This window comes from Hippichthys cyanospilos, chromosome 17 (genome assembly GCF_059441005.1).
Source record: "Hippichthys cyanospilos isolate Australia breed blue-spotted pipefish chromosome 17, RoL_Hcya_1.0, whole genome shotgun sequence".
NCBI classification, from domain to species: domain Eukaryota; kingdom Metazoa; phylum Chordata; class Actinopteri; order Syngnathiformes; family Syngnathidae; genus Hippichthys; species Hippichthys cyanospilos.
This window is the reverse complement of record NC_142385.1, coordinates 9,657,926-9,671,653: the sequence shown is the minus strand read 5'-3', so window position 1 is coordinate 9,671,653 and position 13,728 is coordinate 9,657,926. Positions and strand designations below refer to the sequence as shown.

Genomic DNA, 13,728 nt, shown 5'->3' with positions numbered 1-13,728 from the left:
ATTACGCTCAGATGGGGACGCGGACCAATACCACCTGCACCGGTCGGGTGAGTGTTCCATCACATCAGTAGCTCATTTCTGAAGTACAACTGTTAGTTATTATATTGTATTGCACTCAATGTGAGGCAAATTAAGATTTTATTACAGTATACTGTAAGTGCCAACCACAGTGCCTATGCACATTTTATTTACTGAAAATATAACTTTACTATACTACTCGCATCCACTTGATGGCAAAAGGTAGAATTAACCCAGGGGTTACTAATCATTTTGAAGCTGACAAGATTTTTTCAGATAAATACTCAGGGACCTCTTATTGGAAAGCTAATTTTCCAACTTTGCAAATGTTTGCGGAAACAAGAAAAACAAAAAATCATTTAAGCCAAACACAAGAACCCTTTTTATTCACCAACATATTCAATTTGACAACAAGTATATTTGTTACTTTTAAGCCATACTGAAGTTTACAAAATACATTTTGCAAATTGCACGCATACTCATCACAAATTGGCTCAATTACATAGGTCTATTTGAGAAATTTCAAAATGATTACATTTTTAAAATTACATTAAAATGGTGGAATTGATTGCTTTATTAAAGAGTCATGAATACATTCACAATTGAATACAAAATGAAATGATCTCAGATATTTATATTTTTACTAATAACCCAAATTATTTCACCGACTCCTGCCGTCAGGCCACGGACGCCGACGGGTCCGCGGACCCCACTTTGAGAACCGCTGCATTACATTGCTATGCTATGCGGAGGTATACCAGCTAAATGCACACTTTTAAAAAAACACATTTGCTGAAAACGCCTTTAACAACATATTATCTTTGAACAGGATTGGGGAATTTTCGTGGACTGTTGTCGCTCATATAACCGATATCACACTTATTATTTTAATGAATAAATTAATGTTATTGACAGTTCAGTATGGTTAACCTTTTCGTGGAATGTAGATGTTGATGGTGAGCTGTCAAACATGTTGATGGTGAGCTGTAACAACAAAATTTATATCTTTCAAAAATGCAAAGTGTAGTATTATTTAAAGTTTTTGATGATAATACAATGATTATTATTTTTCTTTGATGCAACGAAATAAAAGTTGAACTCACTAACCTATTCTACGATGTGAACATTTCCGATGGTCCGTGAATGCGTCATCGCTTCCATTCAGCAAGGCGACAGTTCTGTTCAAATTGCAGCCGAGGAGGGCCGACTGGGACCACGGACACACGCCGACGACGGCTCTTGTCGAAGTCTAAGTAAAATATTTGATCCCGTTCCTCTGTTTTGTACCCCATAAAGGCCAACAGGTATGACAACACGAGCGTGGTGATAAATGTGTTTTTGTGAGGCTGACGTGACGAGTGGAGCTAACATTACAGTAAAGGGGCTAGTTGCAGTTCATCAAATGGACTCGGCGTTGACCGATGACGATTGCAGGTGTTTTCTCCGTTTAGCTCACATACATCTACATCAATTCCCCTTTAAACACATAAATACGAAAGTTGAAAAAATGGAAAATGTCCATATGAGAAAGGAGGTGTTCCAAAGTGTAAAACAGGAACTAGCTTTTAGCTAGCTTCAGTTATCTACCTTTTCGTTTCAAAGCATATTAATGGTCATGTGGGATATGCATACCTACAAAAAAGCTTTTTTTCTGAAATATTTGACGTTGAAAATGTTTAAAGGCAGCATGTTATGCAAATCCCACTGACCCTCCAAAATTACTACTCGCTCTGTTACGTCACACGTTGTTCACGACGACTTCAAACTTTTTAGATTCTTTGTGTCGTTTATATAATCGTGCTTCGTTTTGGGGATAAGTGAATTAGACTAACGTGGTGCTTACTCATGTTCTCCATTTGGGTCAAACGATTATCCAAACGGTATATAGGAAAGTAAATGCACAGTGCTTGCATACCATTGACGGGCGGGTACATTTGGTTCTTGAATATTTGGTGGGAAATTACACTTAAATCACTTCTTAATGTCACCACTACCTCGTCACAATAATAGATACCTGAAAATGAAAATACAATTTAGCATAATCTGGAACAGGTGTCAGTCAATATCAATCTATTAACACACAAAAACAAACGTATTTAATAGTTAGTTACAATTGTCATAACAGGATAAGACTGACCAATCCGAGGATGGAAAAAAGGTTTTGTAGAGCAAATGAAATCTGATTGGCTAAGGGAGCAACCTTCTTGCCATGTTTTTGCTATTTAAACGGTTAAAATGAACTGCTTTTTTAAAAACATTTGGTAGTTTTTTCTTGCAAGTTTGAAGTTGTTTTTAAACCCATGTTTGATCATTTAACAACAAACGTGTCTGGAGGGTGCAGGGTATAAGAACATTTCCTACTAAATGTCAAAACTATTACAAGTAATGATCACCAATAAATTAAACAAAATATCAAAAGAGGTCACAAGGGCAATGGATGCCAGTGGTTTGAGTTATTTAAACAAAAGAGGGAGTGTTCTGGCCTAAAAAAAAAAAAAAAAAAAACTTTTCCTGGTGCCACACCTACAGATGTTGGAAAGTGAGAGAGCGTGTAGGTCTGTTTATGCCACAACTACTAACTGGTTTGGTTTGGCTTGAGGCAGGTACATACACCAGGATATTTTTGGAGTTATAAATCTTCATTTTTTTCCCCCCCAAAATAGTTTAGCCCTAACACGCAGTATTTAGTAACAGTAACAATTCCCATCCCTATTAACAAAGCATTTGCACTTGGCTACTTCCCCATACCGTTGAGCCGTCGGCTTCGTGGCCTTCGGCTTTCGGATAGCATTTATCTCCTTGTTTATTGTTCTGACAGTTTGTATGCAGTCCCTAGCATCCCGTGATTAAGTGGGTCATCCCCAGTATGAAAAGCAGCTGCTTCGGGAGGTCCATGTGACCCACGTCGCGCTCGCAGCTGAGCCATCGTCACCCGATGACACAGCGCCATCTTCCTTAGCCTCAAACCGCTGTCGGAAACATCACCCCGACCTCCTCTCTTGTTCTTTCTGTTACACAGCGCAGAGTCGTCATGGCGGAGGCCCACCAGGCAGTGGCCTTCCAGTTCACCGTCACCCCGGAGGGCATTGATCTGAAGCTGTCTCATCAGGCCCTGACCGAGATCTACCGCTCAGGCCTCCGCTCCTGGAAGAAGCGGATAATTAGACTCAAGGTATGTTCGCCTCGCTGCAGGTCATCACTTGTTTACCGATTCATTCATGCAGGCTTACTTCATATGTTAATAAGTAGAAGAGGAAAACCTTTGTACTAAATTTGAACTTTTACAATGGATCGCTTGTTGGCCCGCAGACTCGTGTCATTTTTGGACATGGTCAATCAATAAATTTGTGCTGGAGGTGTTGACAAAAGTTCCAATAGGTTATGTTGTATCATATGAAAAACTGCATGCTTACGGTACATATGGGGATACGGTAAAACTACTCCCTTTCATACCTTTGAGCCCATTAAAAATTGATATATCATGACATAACTGCAACGAATAAATATTTTTTTGTTATAAAATCCATAGTACGTTATTACGGTAATAAACTAGTAGTAACATTTTCTTTCAAGAACAAAAATTGTATATTTTTTTAGCAAACTGCAATATTTTAAGAGAATTAAGTCATTAATTTTAGAATTTTTATGGTTGAAAGCATGAGAAAAAATGAGTGGATTTTACATTTACATTTTTTAAATTATTTATCGGGATCTTGCCTTTTAAATTTTATTGATATATTATGTTACAATCAATAAATATTTACCGTTGTACCATTTTAAATATCAGTCTAATATCAGCCAAAAAAAGCAGTATTGATTATAACGTCTATGTCCCAAATTTCTGATATTAGCCCTCATGACAATGTGTTTTCAATTGCCTTGCTTGCATGAATAAAAAAATAAAATAAAATCAATAACTAATGTTATGCTGCATCGCACACTTAGAGTGTATAGACAATGTTACCCTCCTAGTTTGGAGCTCATGTCCATCACACATGCAAAAAGTGAATTTGTAAACATTGTAATTTATTCATTATGTAAATAATGTAACGGAGTGACTGAAAAGCGGATGGAATCGGATTTGCAATCAATCTTTTCCTCTCTCCCCATGATAAATAGAACAGCGTGATCACAGGAGTGTATCCCGCCAGCCCATCCTCCTGGCTCTTTGTGGTCATCGCCATCCTGGCCACTATGTATACTCGCTCTGACCCCTCCATGGGACTCATAGCCAAGATACAAGAGCACCTGCCAGTCAGGTAAAATAACACCACACACACTCCAGTGGGCACACGCGGCCCTTTAATATGCTTTTAGCATTAAAATGTGCTCATGTGTAGAAATGTTGTTTGCAGTGATTTGAAATGACACAACTCAAACTTGCTGCTGATTGTTTTGATTCTCAACTTAAGCTGCTTTTGGCAGTTAATAAGTAGGCATGAACCGATATTAGATTCTGACAGTGTGATAATGCTGAGTACAAATATCATCAGTATCACGGTATTAAAATCACAGCTGTAATTTTTCCGCCACTGGACACACTATTTTTAAACAAAAAAGCTTTAAATACAGGCTTTTTTTTCAAATTGCCTTGATACAGCAACATCATACCTTCTTAGAAATAAGAGCAGCACCAACATATTTTCAACATACCTTCATTCCTTTACACTGATTATTAGAATACTGCACCAACATAGCAGTAACAAGCCTATTTGCATCTACTGGTGAAGAATGCCCCCTAATGGTATGTAAAATAGCAGTTAAAAATCAAGACTCTCATTGTGTCTTTTTCTGTCTCTGTTTTCTGCGAGATTTCCCTCCAGTGGCTAGTAAGAAAAAAAAAAATGTAGATAAGCCACACTGAACGATAAACTGCAGATTTCAAAGCGTAAGAAAAAAAGTAGCGGCTTATAGTCCGAGATTCACAATAATTATTCTCAAAGAGGTGGCTTGTTCAGTCAACTCTGCAAGTATTGGGGATATTGTATCACTATCCTATTACTGTATTATAAAAACTGCCCCGCATTTCTACAAATGTCCACTTTGGGGCGCATGAAGCTTTGGAAAAAAACTTGTGACCTTTAAAATGATATGAAAAGCACATTCGTTTGACTAGCATGAGCATAAATATGTCCCATTGATTAAAAAAAGCATGTTTGCTTCTTTGAAGTCGCGTTTTGTGAGCCATCTCGCAAACATGTTCTGTCCTTCAGAGTGATGCTTATATCTGGGTTTATCCTCCATCCATGGCAAGAAGGTTAAAAAAAAGCAGCAATTGGCTTCTTAGTAATTTTAATTTTCATTATTTTCAGGTTGATCAGTCCACTGCAATCAGCCAATCATATTCTGCCCCGTTTGCCCCCCTTTGTTAGATGATTTAAGATGATTGGCAATGTGCATGCCTCTTTTACATCAGTGTATTTACTGGTATTGTATAGCAAATTTGTACATGTTCTTCAGCAGTTTCCCATGTTTGTTTATGCTCCTCTCTCACAGCCAGTCCATGAGCACCCAATGTCAGACGGTGGTTTCGGCGGTGCTCTTCAGCACTCTACTGTGGCTCCTGCTCATCTTCACTATGCGCCTGTGCCTCAAGCAGCTCCTCTCCTACCACCGCTGGATCTTCGAGCAGCATGGCAAGATGTCCACCACCACCAAAGTCTGGGTGGTCAGTTGCTCGTTTCCTGCATTTTTTCCCCCCTCCGCACCTCCTCACAGCACAGCACAAGATAAAGGGAATGAGTGTTCTTGTTGATGTACTCGTTTATACGCCCCAGTGCTCCCAAACACAGCTTTCACCAAATGAACTGTTGTTTTGAAGTACTTTTGTAATTTTGTGTCCATATGCCAGGCACTGGTGCGCATCTTCTCTGGCAGAAAGCCTCTGCTCTACAGTTACCAGGGCTCGTTGCCAAACCTGCCTCTGCCGGCCATCAAGGACACGGTCAAGAGGGTAGGTTGCCAAGTTGCGAGCAGATTGCTTTGTCATCATTTTATACGTCAGTTGTACCGTTTTTTTTTTTCACTTGTCACCTACTCTGGTATGTCTACCTCTATGCGGCCTCTTTCCTGTTCAGTATTTGGAGTCAGTGCGCCCGCTGATGGACGACAGCCAGTACGAGCGGATGACCAAACTGGCCGGCGAATTTGAGAGCCGCCTTGGAAATCGCCTGCAGTGGTACCTCAAACTCAAATCACTCTGGGCCGCCAACTATGTGAGTAACCGAATTTCCGAAGCCGTACTTCAGAAAGCAACTTCCGCTTCGGAAAACGTCGTTAACAATGTATGCCTTTCAGTGTTTCTGTCTTGCATTATTTAGGCTGACTCAGCAGGCAATGGTTGTATTATTAGATTTCTCACTGTGATGTGTTTTAGGTCAGCGACTGGTGGGAGGAATACGTCTATTTGCGAGGGAGGAGCCCCATTATGGTCAACAGTAACTATTACGGCATGGTATTTACCCTTTTGGTACCAATATATTCTATTTATTTTTTTTAAATTGCAGTAATTGACTCATAAATGGTTTTGCTTTTAAAGTGTATATTTTTTTCACCACTCAAAATGTTTGCTGGCATCATGCCATTATTTTGTATGTTTTTCCCGATTAAGAAGTCGTATTGATTTTGTAATGCTGCAGTTTATGGACCTATGTATTTTTTTGTGCGTGTGCTGTGTTATTTGGGTTTTTGTATTTTGGGTACCTATAGTTCCAATGTGAAAGTCCTTGCAACTATCATTGGGACGTGTGAATCTCCTGACTTCCTCTCTCTGCCTTTTCTCTCCCCCAAGGACTTCCTGTATGTAACCCCCACACCCATCCAGGCAGCCAGAGCCGGTAACATTATCCACGCAATGTTCCTGTACCGTCGCAAACTCAACAGAGAAGAGCTCAAGCCTGTGAGTTAAGGCACTGTTGCTAAGGCAACAAGAATTGCTGTGATTCCTTTGAATGCACTTTAAATCATGTTTGAGGCACCATTGACAAGGGGATTTTTTTTTTTTTAATCATGTACATCCATCAATGTGTGGAATCTTATGACATAGCGCGCAGCTCCTTAAGTTTAGTTTTTAGGTGCATGCCAAGGCTCCTCATGTTCTCATACCCCACCTCTGCCTCCATTTTACTGTATTTTACGTTCTTATTGTCTTTTTTTTGACTGTATGTCCCCCACCCCTCCATTCTCCCTTCCCTCTGACCCCCCCCCCCCCCCCTCCAATCCCTGGCCTCTCAGAGTCGTATACCCGGCACTGTCATTCCTCTTTGTGCAGCTCAGTGTGAGAGGATGTTCAACACCACACGCACTCCTGGAGAGGAGACGGGTAAAGAGACAGACATGGACACGCACACACAGACAGACGCACACTTGCACACATGCCTGCACATATTGTGTCAACATCCCCTCAAAGTGGCCTCTTGTCCAGATGTATAGCATTGAAAGTTGAGTCCCGTCATCCTTCACCTGTTCCCTTTCATCCCATCAAGCTCTGTCAGTGCGGTTGTTAACTAACTTCCTGTTTTCTTATCTGCCCGCACATCATCTTCTCTCATTTCCACTCGGTTTATTTTTCCACCCCATTCTCTTGGGTTTTCATTTCGTTTTTCTCACCGGCGTTGCTGCGGGCCGTACTTCTTCGTCTTCTTCCTCTGACTCAGTGGTTGTTGAGGTCTGCAGTTCCTTGCTGTTCCTATCAGTTTGAGAGGATGTTTGACACATGTCGAATCCCTGGAACACTAACAGGTAGTATTTATAGTATTTTTTTTAATCAAACTGAACCATCCCTCTATTTAGATGTGTGGATATAGAACACAACCTCTAATTAGTGTACTTTTTACCTTGTGTCATTTTAGTGGACAACTAAAAGTGGACTGTGCATTTTTACATGTCATTCATTCGTAATCTGAAACCAAAAGCGCAGATTGCATCCTTTCGCTCAGGCCGTTCCTCATATGGACTCCTCTCAAATATGCTGGCACTTCTGCTGGGAAATTCCAAACTGTCCTTCAGATGCTGTTGCGAGTTTCCCTGTAAATGAAATCATTTTGTGGCTTTGGCAAACCGCAGCTGTTCATTCACAAATAGCAATGTGCGCCGAATCAAGCCGGCCATGCGGAATGCGGCCCTAAATAGACGGATCCCGATACGAAAGAGGCGGCCGCACTGCCAACTTCAATAAACTCAAAAGCTTGAATAAATCTACACACAAGCAACACTTTAAAAACTTCACAAAGTATCGTATCAAATAGATAACGTCTGCCCATTTTGCCTCCTGAAGACACCGTGCAGCACTGGCAGGACAGCGACTATGTAGCCATATACCACAGAGGACGCTACTTTCGGCTCAGGGTGTACCAGGCGGGCAGACTGCTGTCCCCAAGGGAGATCGAATTCCAGATTCAGAGGATCCTTGATGACCCTTCGCCACCCTGCACGGGAGAAGCGAAACTTGGCGCTCTAACCGCCGGCGACAGGTCGGTCTGATAAGCACCTCCTTTCTTTTGAAATCACAAAAGATGTAAGAGAAAGTATATTTTTGTTTCTCAAATGTTGCTGTTTACTCTAGGATTCCGTGGGCGCAAGCCAGGACCAAGTACTTCAGCAGTGGGACCAACAAGCGCTCACTGGACTGCATCGAGAAAGCCGCATTCTTTGTGGCCTTTGACGACCAGGAGCAGGGCATGATGGCAGAGGACCCGTCGGGGAGTCTGGACCGCTATGCTAAGTGCTTATTGCACGGCAAATGTTATGACAGGTAGTTGTCATCTAAAGAAAAAAACGGGGGGAAAAAAAATCTATCAAGGTTGCTTTGCATTCTTCATCTTTTTATTCCACTGTATGTAAACATATAAGTTTATTATTATTTTTTTTGTAATGTATGCACAGCATAGCAATGTTTGTAGTACTAGCCCGTAGTAGTTCTAGTAGTTCTCAAGAAAAAATACATTTAATCTTAACCCTTTCTGCAGAAAATCAAATTACCGCCACAGGGACAGGTAATTTTCTTTTCAAACTAAAAGCAAGTTAATTGGAAGGTGAAGCAGCTAATGCTACATTGTGTTATAGTGGCTCCTATGCGAAACATGGTTTGCCTTTATTTTGTTAACTTTTACAGAAGTGCATTTTAATTAGTGATTTTCTAGCAGATAAGCCAAAAATAAAACTGATCTTAGACACTTCACATCTTTTAGAGTTGCTGAACAAAATACTCAAATGTAGTTCTCAGACATAGATGGCACCAATAGGTGGCATTTGACTGGAAAAAAAAATCACAAGACTGAAAAATGTTTGAGAACCACTGTAATGGTTAATTATTCTAAGCAAATGGTCCATGTGTTGTATTTTGTACATCTCCTGAGAAATCCTTTCTTTATTTTCCCCACATCATCCATCTTTTGTCTTCTCTCACACAGGTGGTTCGATAAATCGTTTTCAGTGGTCTTCTTCAAGAACGGTAAGAGCGGTATCAACGCGGAACACTCCTGGGCCGACGCGCCGGTCATCGCACACCTATGGGAGGTGAGCGGTGGATCATCTTCGAACCTGTTGATGCATCTGCATGCCGTCGATTTCTAAATTGACTTTTGCTCTCAGTTTGTCGTGGCCACCGACTGTTTCCAGCTCGGTTACAACAGCGAAGGTCATTGCAAAGGAGATGTGGACCCATCGCTACCAGAACCTCTGAAACTGACCTGGAAAATACCTCCAGAGGTAGGTTGGTCTCATACAACTATTCCTCTAAATGCCTCTATGGAGGGTGTTTTTTATCCATATATTGCACATTACTGAAATTTCCTCAAAATAGGATGCACAGTCACGCACCTGTGTCCAATTCTAGTATTTTCTATGTTACTGTGTTTAAAACACACCAACCGTTTGGCAACCATAAAAACCATAGCAAAACAGATTAAATCTCATCCTCCTTCATATATTCTTGTGTTCATAGCCGTAAATTACATATTTGTCGAATAATAAAAGAAAAACCTCATCATTAAGTTATATAGGATGCACCCAAACTTATTGCCTTCATTTTTGTGTCACTCAGTACCACAGAAGTAGCTCCCAGTTGCAAAAGGTTTGGTGATCCCTTCTGATAGTCCTGTTATGATTTTTGTACGTCTCAGTGCGAGGAGCAAATCTCTCAGTCCCTGGCAGTGGCCCAAGCCCTGGCCGACGACATCGACTTCCACGTGATATCTTTCCGAGACTTCGGCAAGGGAAAGATCAAAAAGTGTCGAGTCAGTCCCGATGCTTTCATCCAGTTGGCTCTTCAGTTGGCGTACTTCAGGGTGAGGAACGCTAACGCTAGTTGAGGTATCCTCAACTTTGGCTGCTGTACATCTGACGAACATTACTTGTGTTGTCACAGAATCGGAAAACGTTTTGCCTGACCTATGAGGCCTCCATGACACGTCTGTTCAGGGAAGGCAGGACCGAGACGGTTCGCTCCTGCACCAATGAGAGCAGTGCCTTTGTGAAAGCATTCGAAGGTGGAGAGGTGAGATTGGGGATCATATATGTGCATGTCATTACTAAGCTTGTCAAGCTCCGTGACGCCAAATATATACGTCCCAAATATTCTTCTGGCGCCGTCTTGTGACATCTTGGGTCCAAGGAACTATGTCAAAGTGAGAAGAAGGCGTTCTTTTTAGTCACATATCTTTGTATAATTGAAAAAAAGTGCTCTGCGGCCATCTTGTGGCAATGTGGTAATTACCTGAAGATTTTTGCGAAACTTTTTGTTTTGTGCGAATGTAAATTTAGTTAACTCCAAGTTGATGTAGCATACTGTCTTTACACGCTATCTTAAAAATGTACTAATCTGTACAGTGTCCCTTGTACGGCGGTTAGGTTTCCAAAAATACCAGGGGTAACTGAAATCTGCAAATTATTTATTTAATTATTTTGATAAAATTGCAAATTGAAAAAATGCAAGAAAAATAACCAAACGGTTGTACCACTGTAGTATAAATGTGTCAAGTCAACTCTTACTAATGACTAATGTCTTCAATTTAAGTTATTTGACTGGAATTCCACCTAGGGCTGACAAATTGATCAAATTCAAATCAACGTAGCAATGTAGCACATTTTTAGCCGGAATCTAACCTATAAGACCAAAACAACAATGTATAGTAAATCTGATATCGTCTGTTATGGTACAGATTAATTTGTTGGTGTTTGTAAAAATAACTCAAGAGGAATGGTAGTCACATACTAAATTGAAATCACAATATTGAGAGAGGAAAAAAAAAATCCATATATAAGATTATGCCAAATTTGTTGTTTCTCCACCAGTCAGCAGACGTGTGCAAGCGTCTGTTCCGTGCTGCATCCGAAAAGCACCAGAACCTTTACCGCATGGCGATGACCGGCGCCGGCATCGACCGACACCTTTTTTGCCTCTACGTCGTGTCCCAGTACCTCGGAGTAGAGTCGCCTTTCCTGAAAGAGGTATTTTTATTTTATTTTATATTTTTTTAAACCTTTCCATCATTGCAATCTGTCGTACTGATCCAAAAGTCTTGCGTTTTCTTTCAGGTTTTGTCCGAGCCCTGGAGATTGTCCACCAGTCAGACGTCCATCCAGCAGGTGGAGCTGTTTGACCTCGTCAACCACCCAGAGTACATTTCCTGCGGAGGAGGCTTTGGTCCGGTTGGTGTTACTTTATCTCATGGACTCATTTGGGTCTAGATTAGACATTTTAAGGCCTGAGGACCCCCCGACTCTGGCTGGCCCATAAAAAAATACAGGTATATTACAGGTCATTGATGACTCGTTAATAGAGTAAAAGCAGAAATAAAATTAATAACCAAACTAGATTTCAAACTGTTGGCCCTGACCTCCATAATATTCTTTTTGGACCCTTCAAGTACATATAGTGCAGTCTAGCTTTACTTTTTAATTTTTTTATCAAGATATAAGTTGTGTATTTGTCCTTTCAGGTGGCTGATGACGGCTATGGGGTGTCGTACTACATTGTGGGAGAGAGCCTGATCAATTTCCACATCTCCTGCAAGCACTCCTGTCCCGACACCGTGAGTTCGCAACCTCTCATGAGATCCAATTTAGAGCTGATGGTAAAAGCCATTCACTCTTTTTCTTTTTTTTTTGTATCCTTTCTAGGACGCTCATAAGTTCGGCGCTCAGATCACAAAAGCCTTGCACGATCTGCTGGAGCTGATGAGCCCCGGCCAGAAAGAACCCAGCAAAACCGAGGAGAGTCGGCCCGAGGTCAAGAAAAACCTGTAGACTCTTGGTCCGGAGGGAGTAAAGGGATCCTTGAAGGGAAGATGTTTTAACCAACATTAATGATTGAGGGACACATTCTCATGTTGAGGAGGAATTGAATAAGCCAATAAGCAGCCAGATCAAACGACGGCAAGGGGAGGAGCTGATGTTTTTACTACATACATTTATAAATTTGCCAGGGTGTCATTCAGTTTCACTAAGGATTAATACTTTTTTTTTCAAGTTATATTTATTTCAACAATTGATATACACTTTTTTTTTCTGTACATGGGCACGTTTATGTTTTGATACCATTGAATGCGCTGAGTATTTGCAGTTCTGTTTGCCTCAACGTTGTGCAGTAACAAGTTGACAACGCACACATACACACATTGACATACAGAGCTAGTCAAAAGTTTGGAAACATCTTCTAATTCTAATGATCTCGCACACCTTAACTCACTCAATGCCAGGGACGCATGTTCACGTTTTTCAAGAGTCCGGAGATTAAATCCCAGGTACTTAAGTATTATATTGATACTTAAGTGTATTAAGGACATTTATCTCCAGATAAAGTATTAAATTGATACTTAAGTGTCTGCGGTTGAATGTCCGGACTATTTAAAAAAAAAAAAACGTGAAAATACATCCCTGGTATTGAATGAGTTAAGAAGTCAATAAATTCAGACTCTTAAAGGTTGAAAATGCACAGCTGTGGAAAAAAAGGCATTTGAGGTCATAAAGCAGCGTCATAAAGCTCGCTGAAAAAACGACAACTTTTTTTATGTAGCACTTTATCGGCCAAATGTTCCACATGTACCCTGGTAAAAATGGGCCTTCTTTGCAGAATCTAAATTCTATTTTATTTTGATTAACATGGTTTTTTTAGCAGGTAGCACCATCAATATTTCTTCGTAATGTCAAATACTTAATTCAGGACAATTTTAATGGGAAAAAAACATAACACTCAATTAGAGGGTGTTTCCAATGTTTTGATTGTTACTGTACATAACCAGGAAAGCACCTGAAACATTCCTTCACTTAAAACATTTTGCCTTGCACTATAGTTAAAATAATTGTGGTTCTCTATATGCCAAAGGCTTTTGTGTTTTAAATGCGCACGGGCATTTTCAATGATGGTTAAGCACGTTCACACCTTGTATGTATCAATGTTTTCTTTTTCTCTCTTCGATTCTCTAAAAGCACCATAACAATGCAAACATGTTTTTTTTTTTGTTTTTTTTTTTGACATGTGCAGGTCAGAAGTGGAATTAGTGTTAAAAAGTTAAACATGGAAATAAACTCCTTGTTGTCTTGGTCTTTGTTTCACAACAAGCCCACTGAGATTGTCATATTGCTTTTTAACGCTATATTAAACGTTAACATCAAGACATTGTATAAGAAAGAAGTGATTGTCATGTCATGTTCTTCTACAGCAAAACTAACGTGACTGAGCGCAGGCTCCGAGGGTGCGGCGATGATCTC

The 13,728-nt window shown here is 40.4% G+C and overlaps 1 protein-coding gene and 1 long non-coding RNA gene across 3 annotated transcripts; one reads left to right on the top strand and one right to left on the bottom strand.

The window, feature by feature from the left end:
- Nucleotides 1–376: 376 nt before the first annotated feature.
- LOC148409525 (uncharacterized) lies at nt 377–1,754 on the bottom strand. Its single transcript, XR_015868473.1, has 2 exons — nt 1,126–1,754; nt 377–1,002 (listed from the first exon to the last, which is right to left on the bottom strand). It is a non-coding gene; the product is annotated as an uncharacterized LOC148409525 (long non-coding RNA).
- Nucleotides 1,155–13,587, top strand: LOC148409524 (carnitine O-palmitoyltransferase 1, liver isoform). 2 transcript variants are annotated; one of them, XM_088439764.1, is made up of 19 exons: nt 1,155–1,322; nt 3,038–3,190; nt 4,138–4,277; nt 5,515–5,686; nt 5,870–5,971; nt 6,096–6,233; nt 6,395–6,472; nt 6,809–6,916; nt 7,674–7,758; nt 8,294–8,489; nt 8,582–8,770; nt 9,429–9,534; nt 9,610–9,726; nt 10,140–10,304; nt 10,385–10,513; nt 11,311–11,466; nt 11,554–11,667; nt 11,958–12,050; nt 12,139–13,587. In XM_088439764.1, the coding sequence occupies exons 2-19, from the start codon at nt 3,050–3,052 to the stop codon at nt 12,262–12,264; spliced, it is 2,355 nt and encodes a 784-aa protein (XP_088295890.1). In that variant the 5' UTR covers nt 1,155–1,322; nt 3,038–3,049; the 3' UTR covers nt 12,265–13,587. The 2 variants fall into 2 exon arrangements, with proteins under 2 accessions (XP_088295890.1, XP_088295889.1); XM_088439763.1 differs by lacking the exon at nt 7,674–7,758 and adding an exon at nt 7,252–7,339.
- The last annotated feature ends 141 nt before the right edge of the window (nt 13,588–13,728 follow it).

Bases quoted from the DNA above. Each gene is read 5' to 3' on its own strand.
- LOC148409524 (XM_088439763.1), top strand. From the start codon at position 3,050: ATGGCGGAGGCCCACCAGGCAGTGGCCTTCCAGTTCACCGTCACCCCG. The intron at 3,191-4,137 runs GTATGTTCGCCT...CATGATAAATAG, and splicing joins AGCGGATAATTAGACTCAAG to AACAGCGTGATCACAGGAGT. The intron at 10,514-11,310 runs GTGAGATTGGGG...TTTCTCCACCAG, and splicing joins AAGCATTCGAAGGTGGAGAG to TCAGCAGACGTGTGCAAGCG.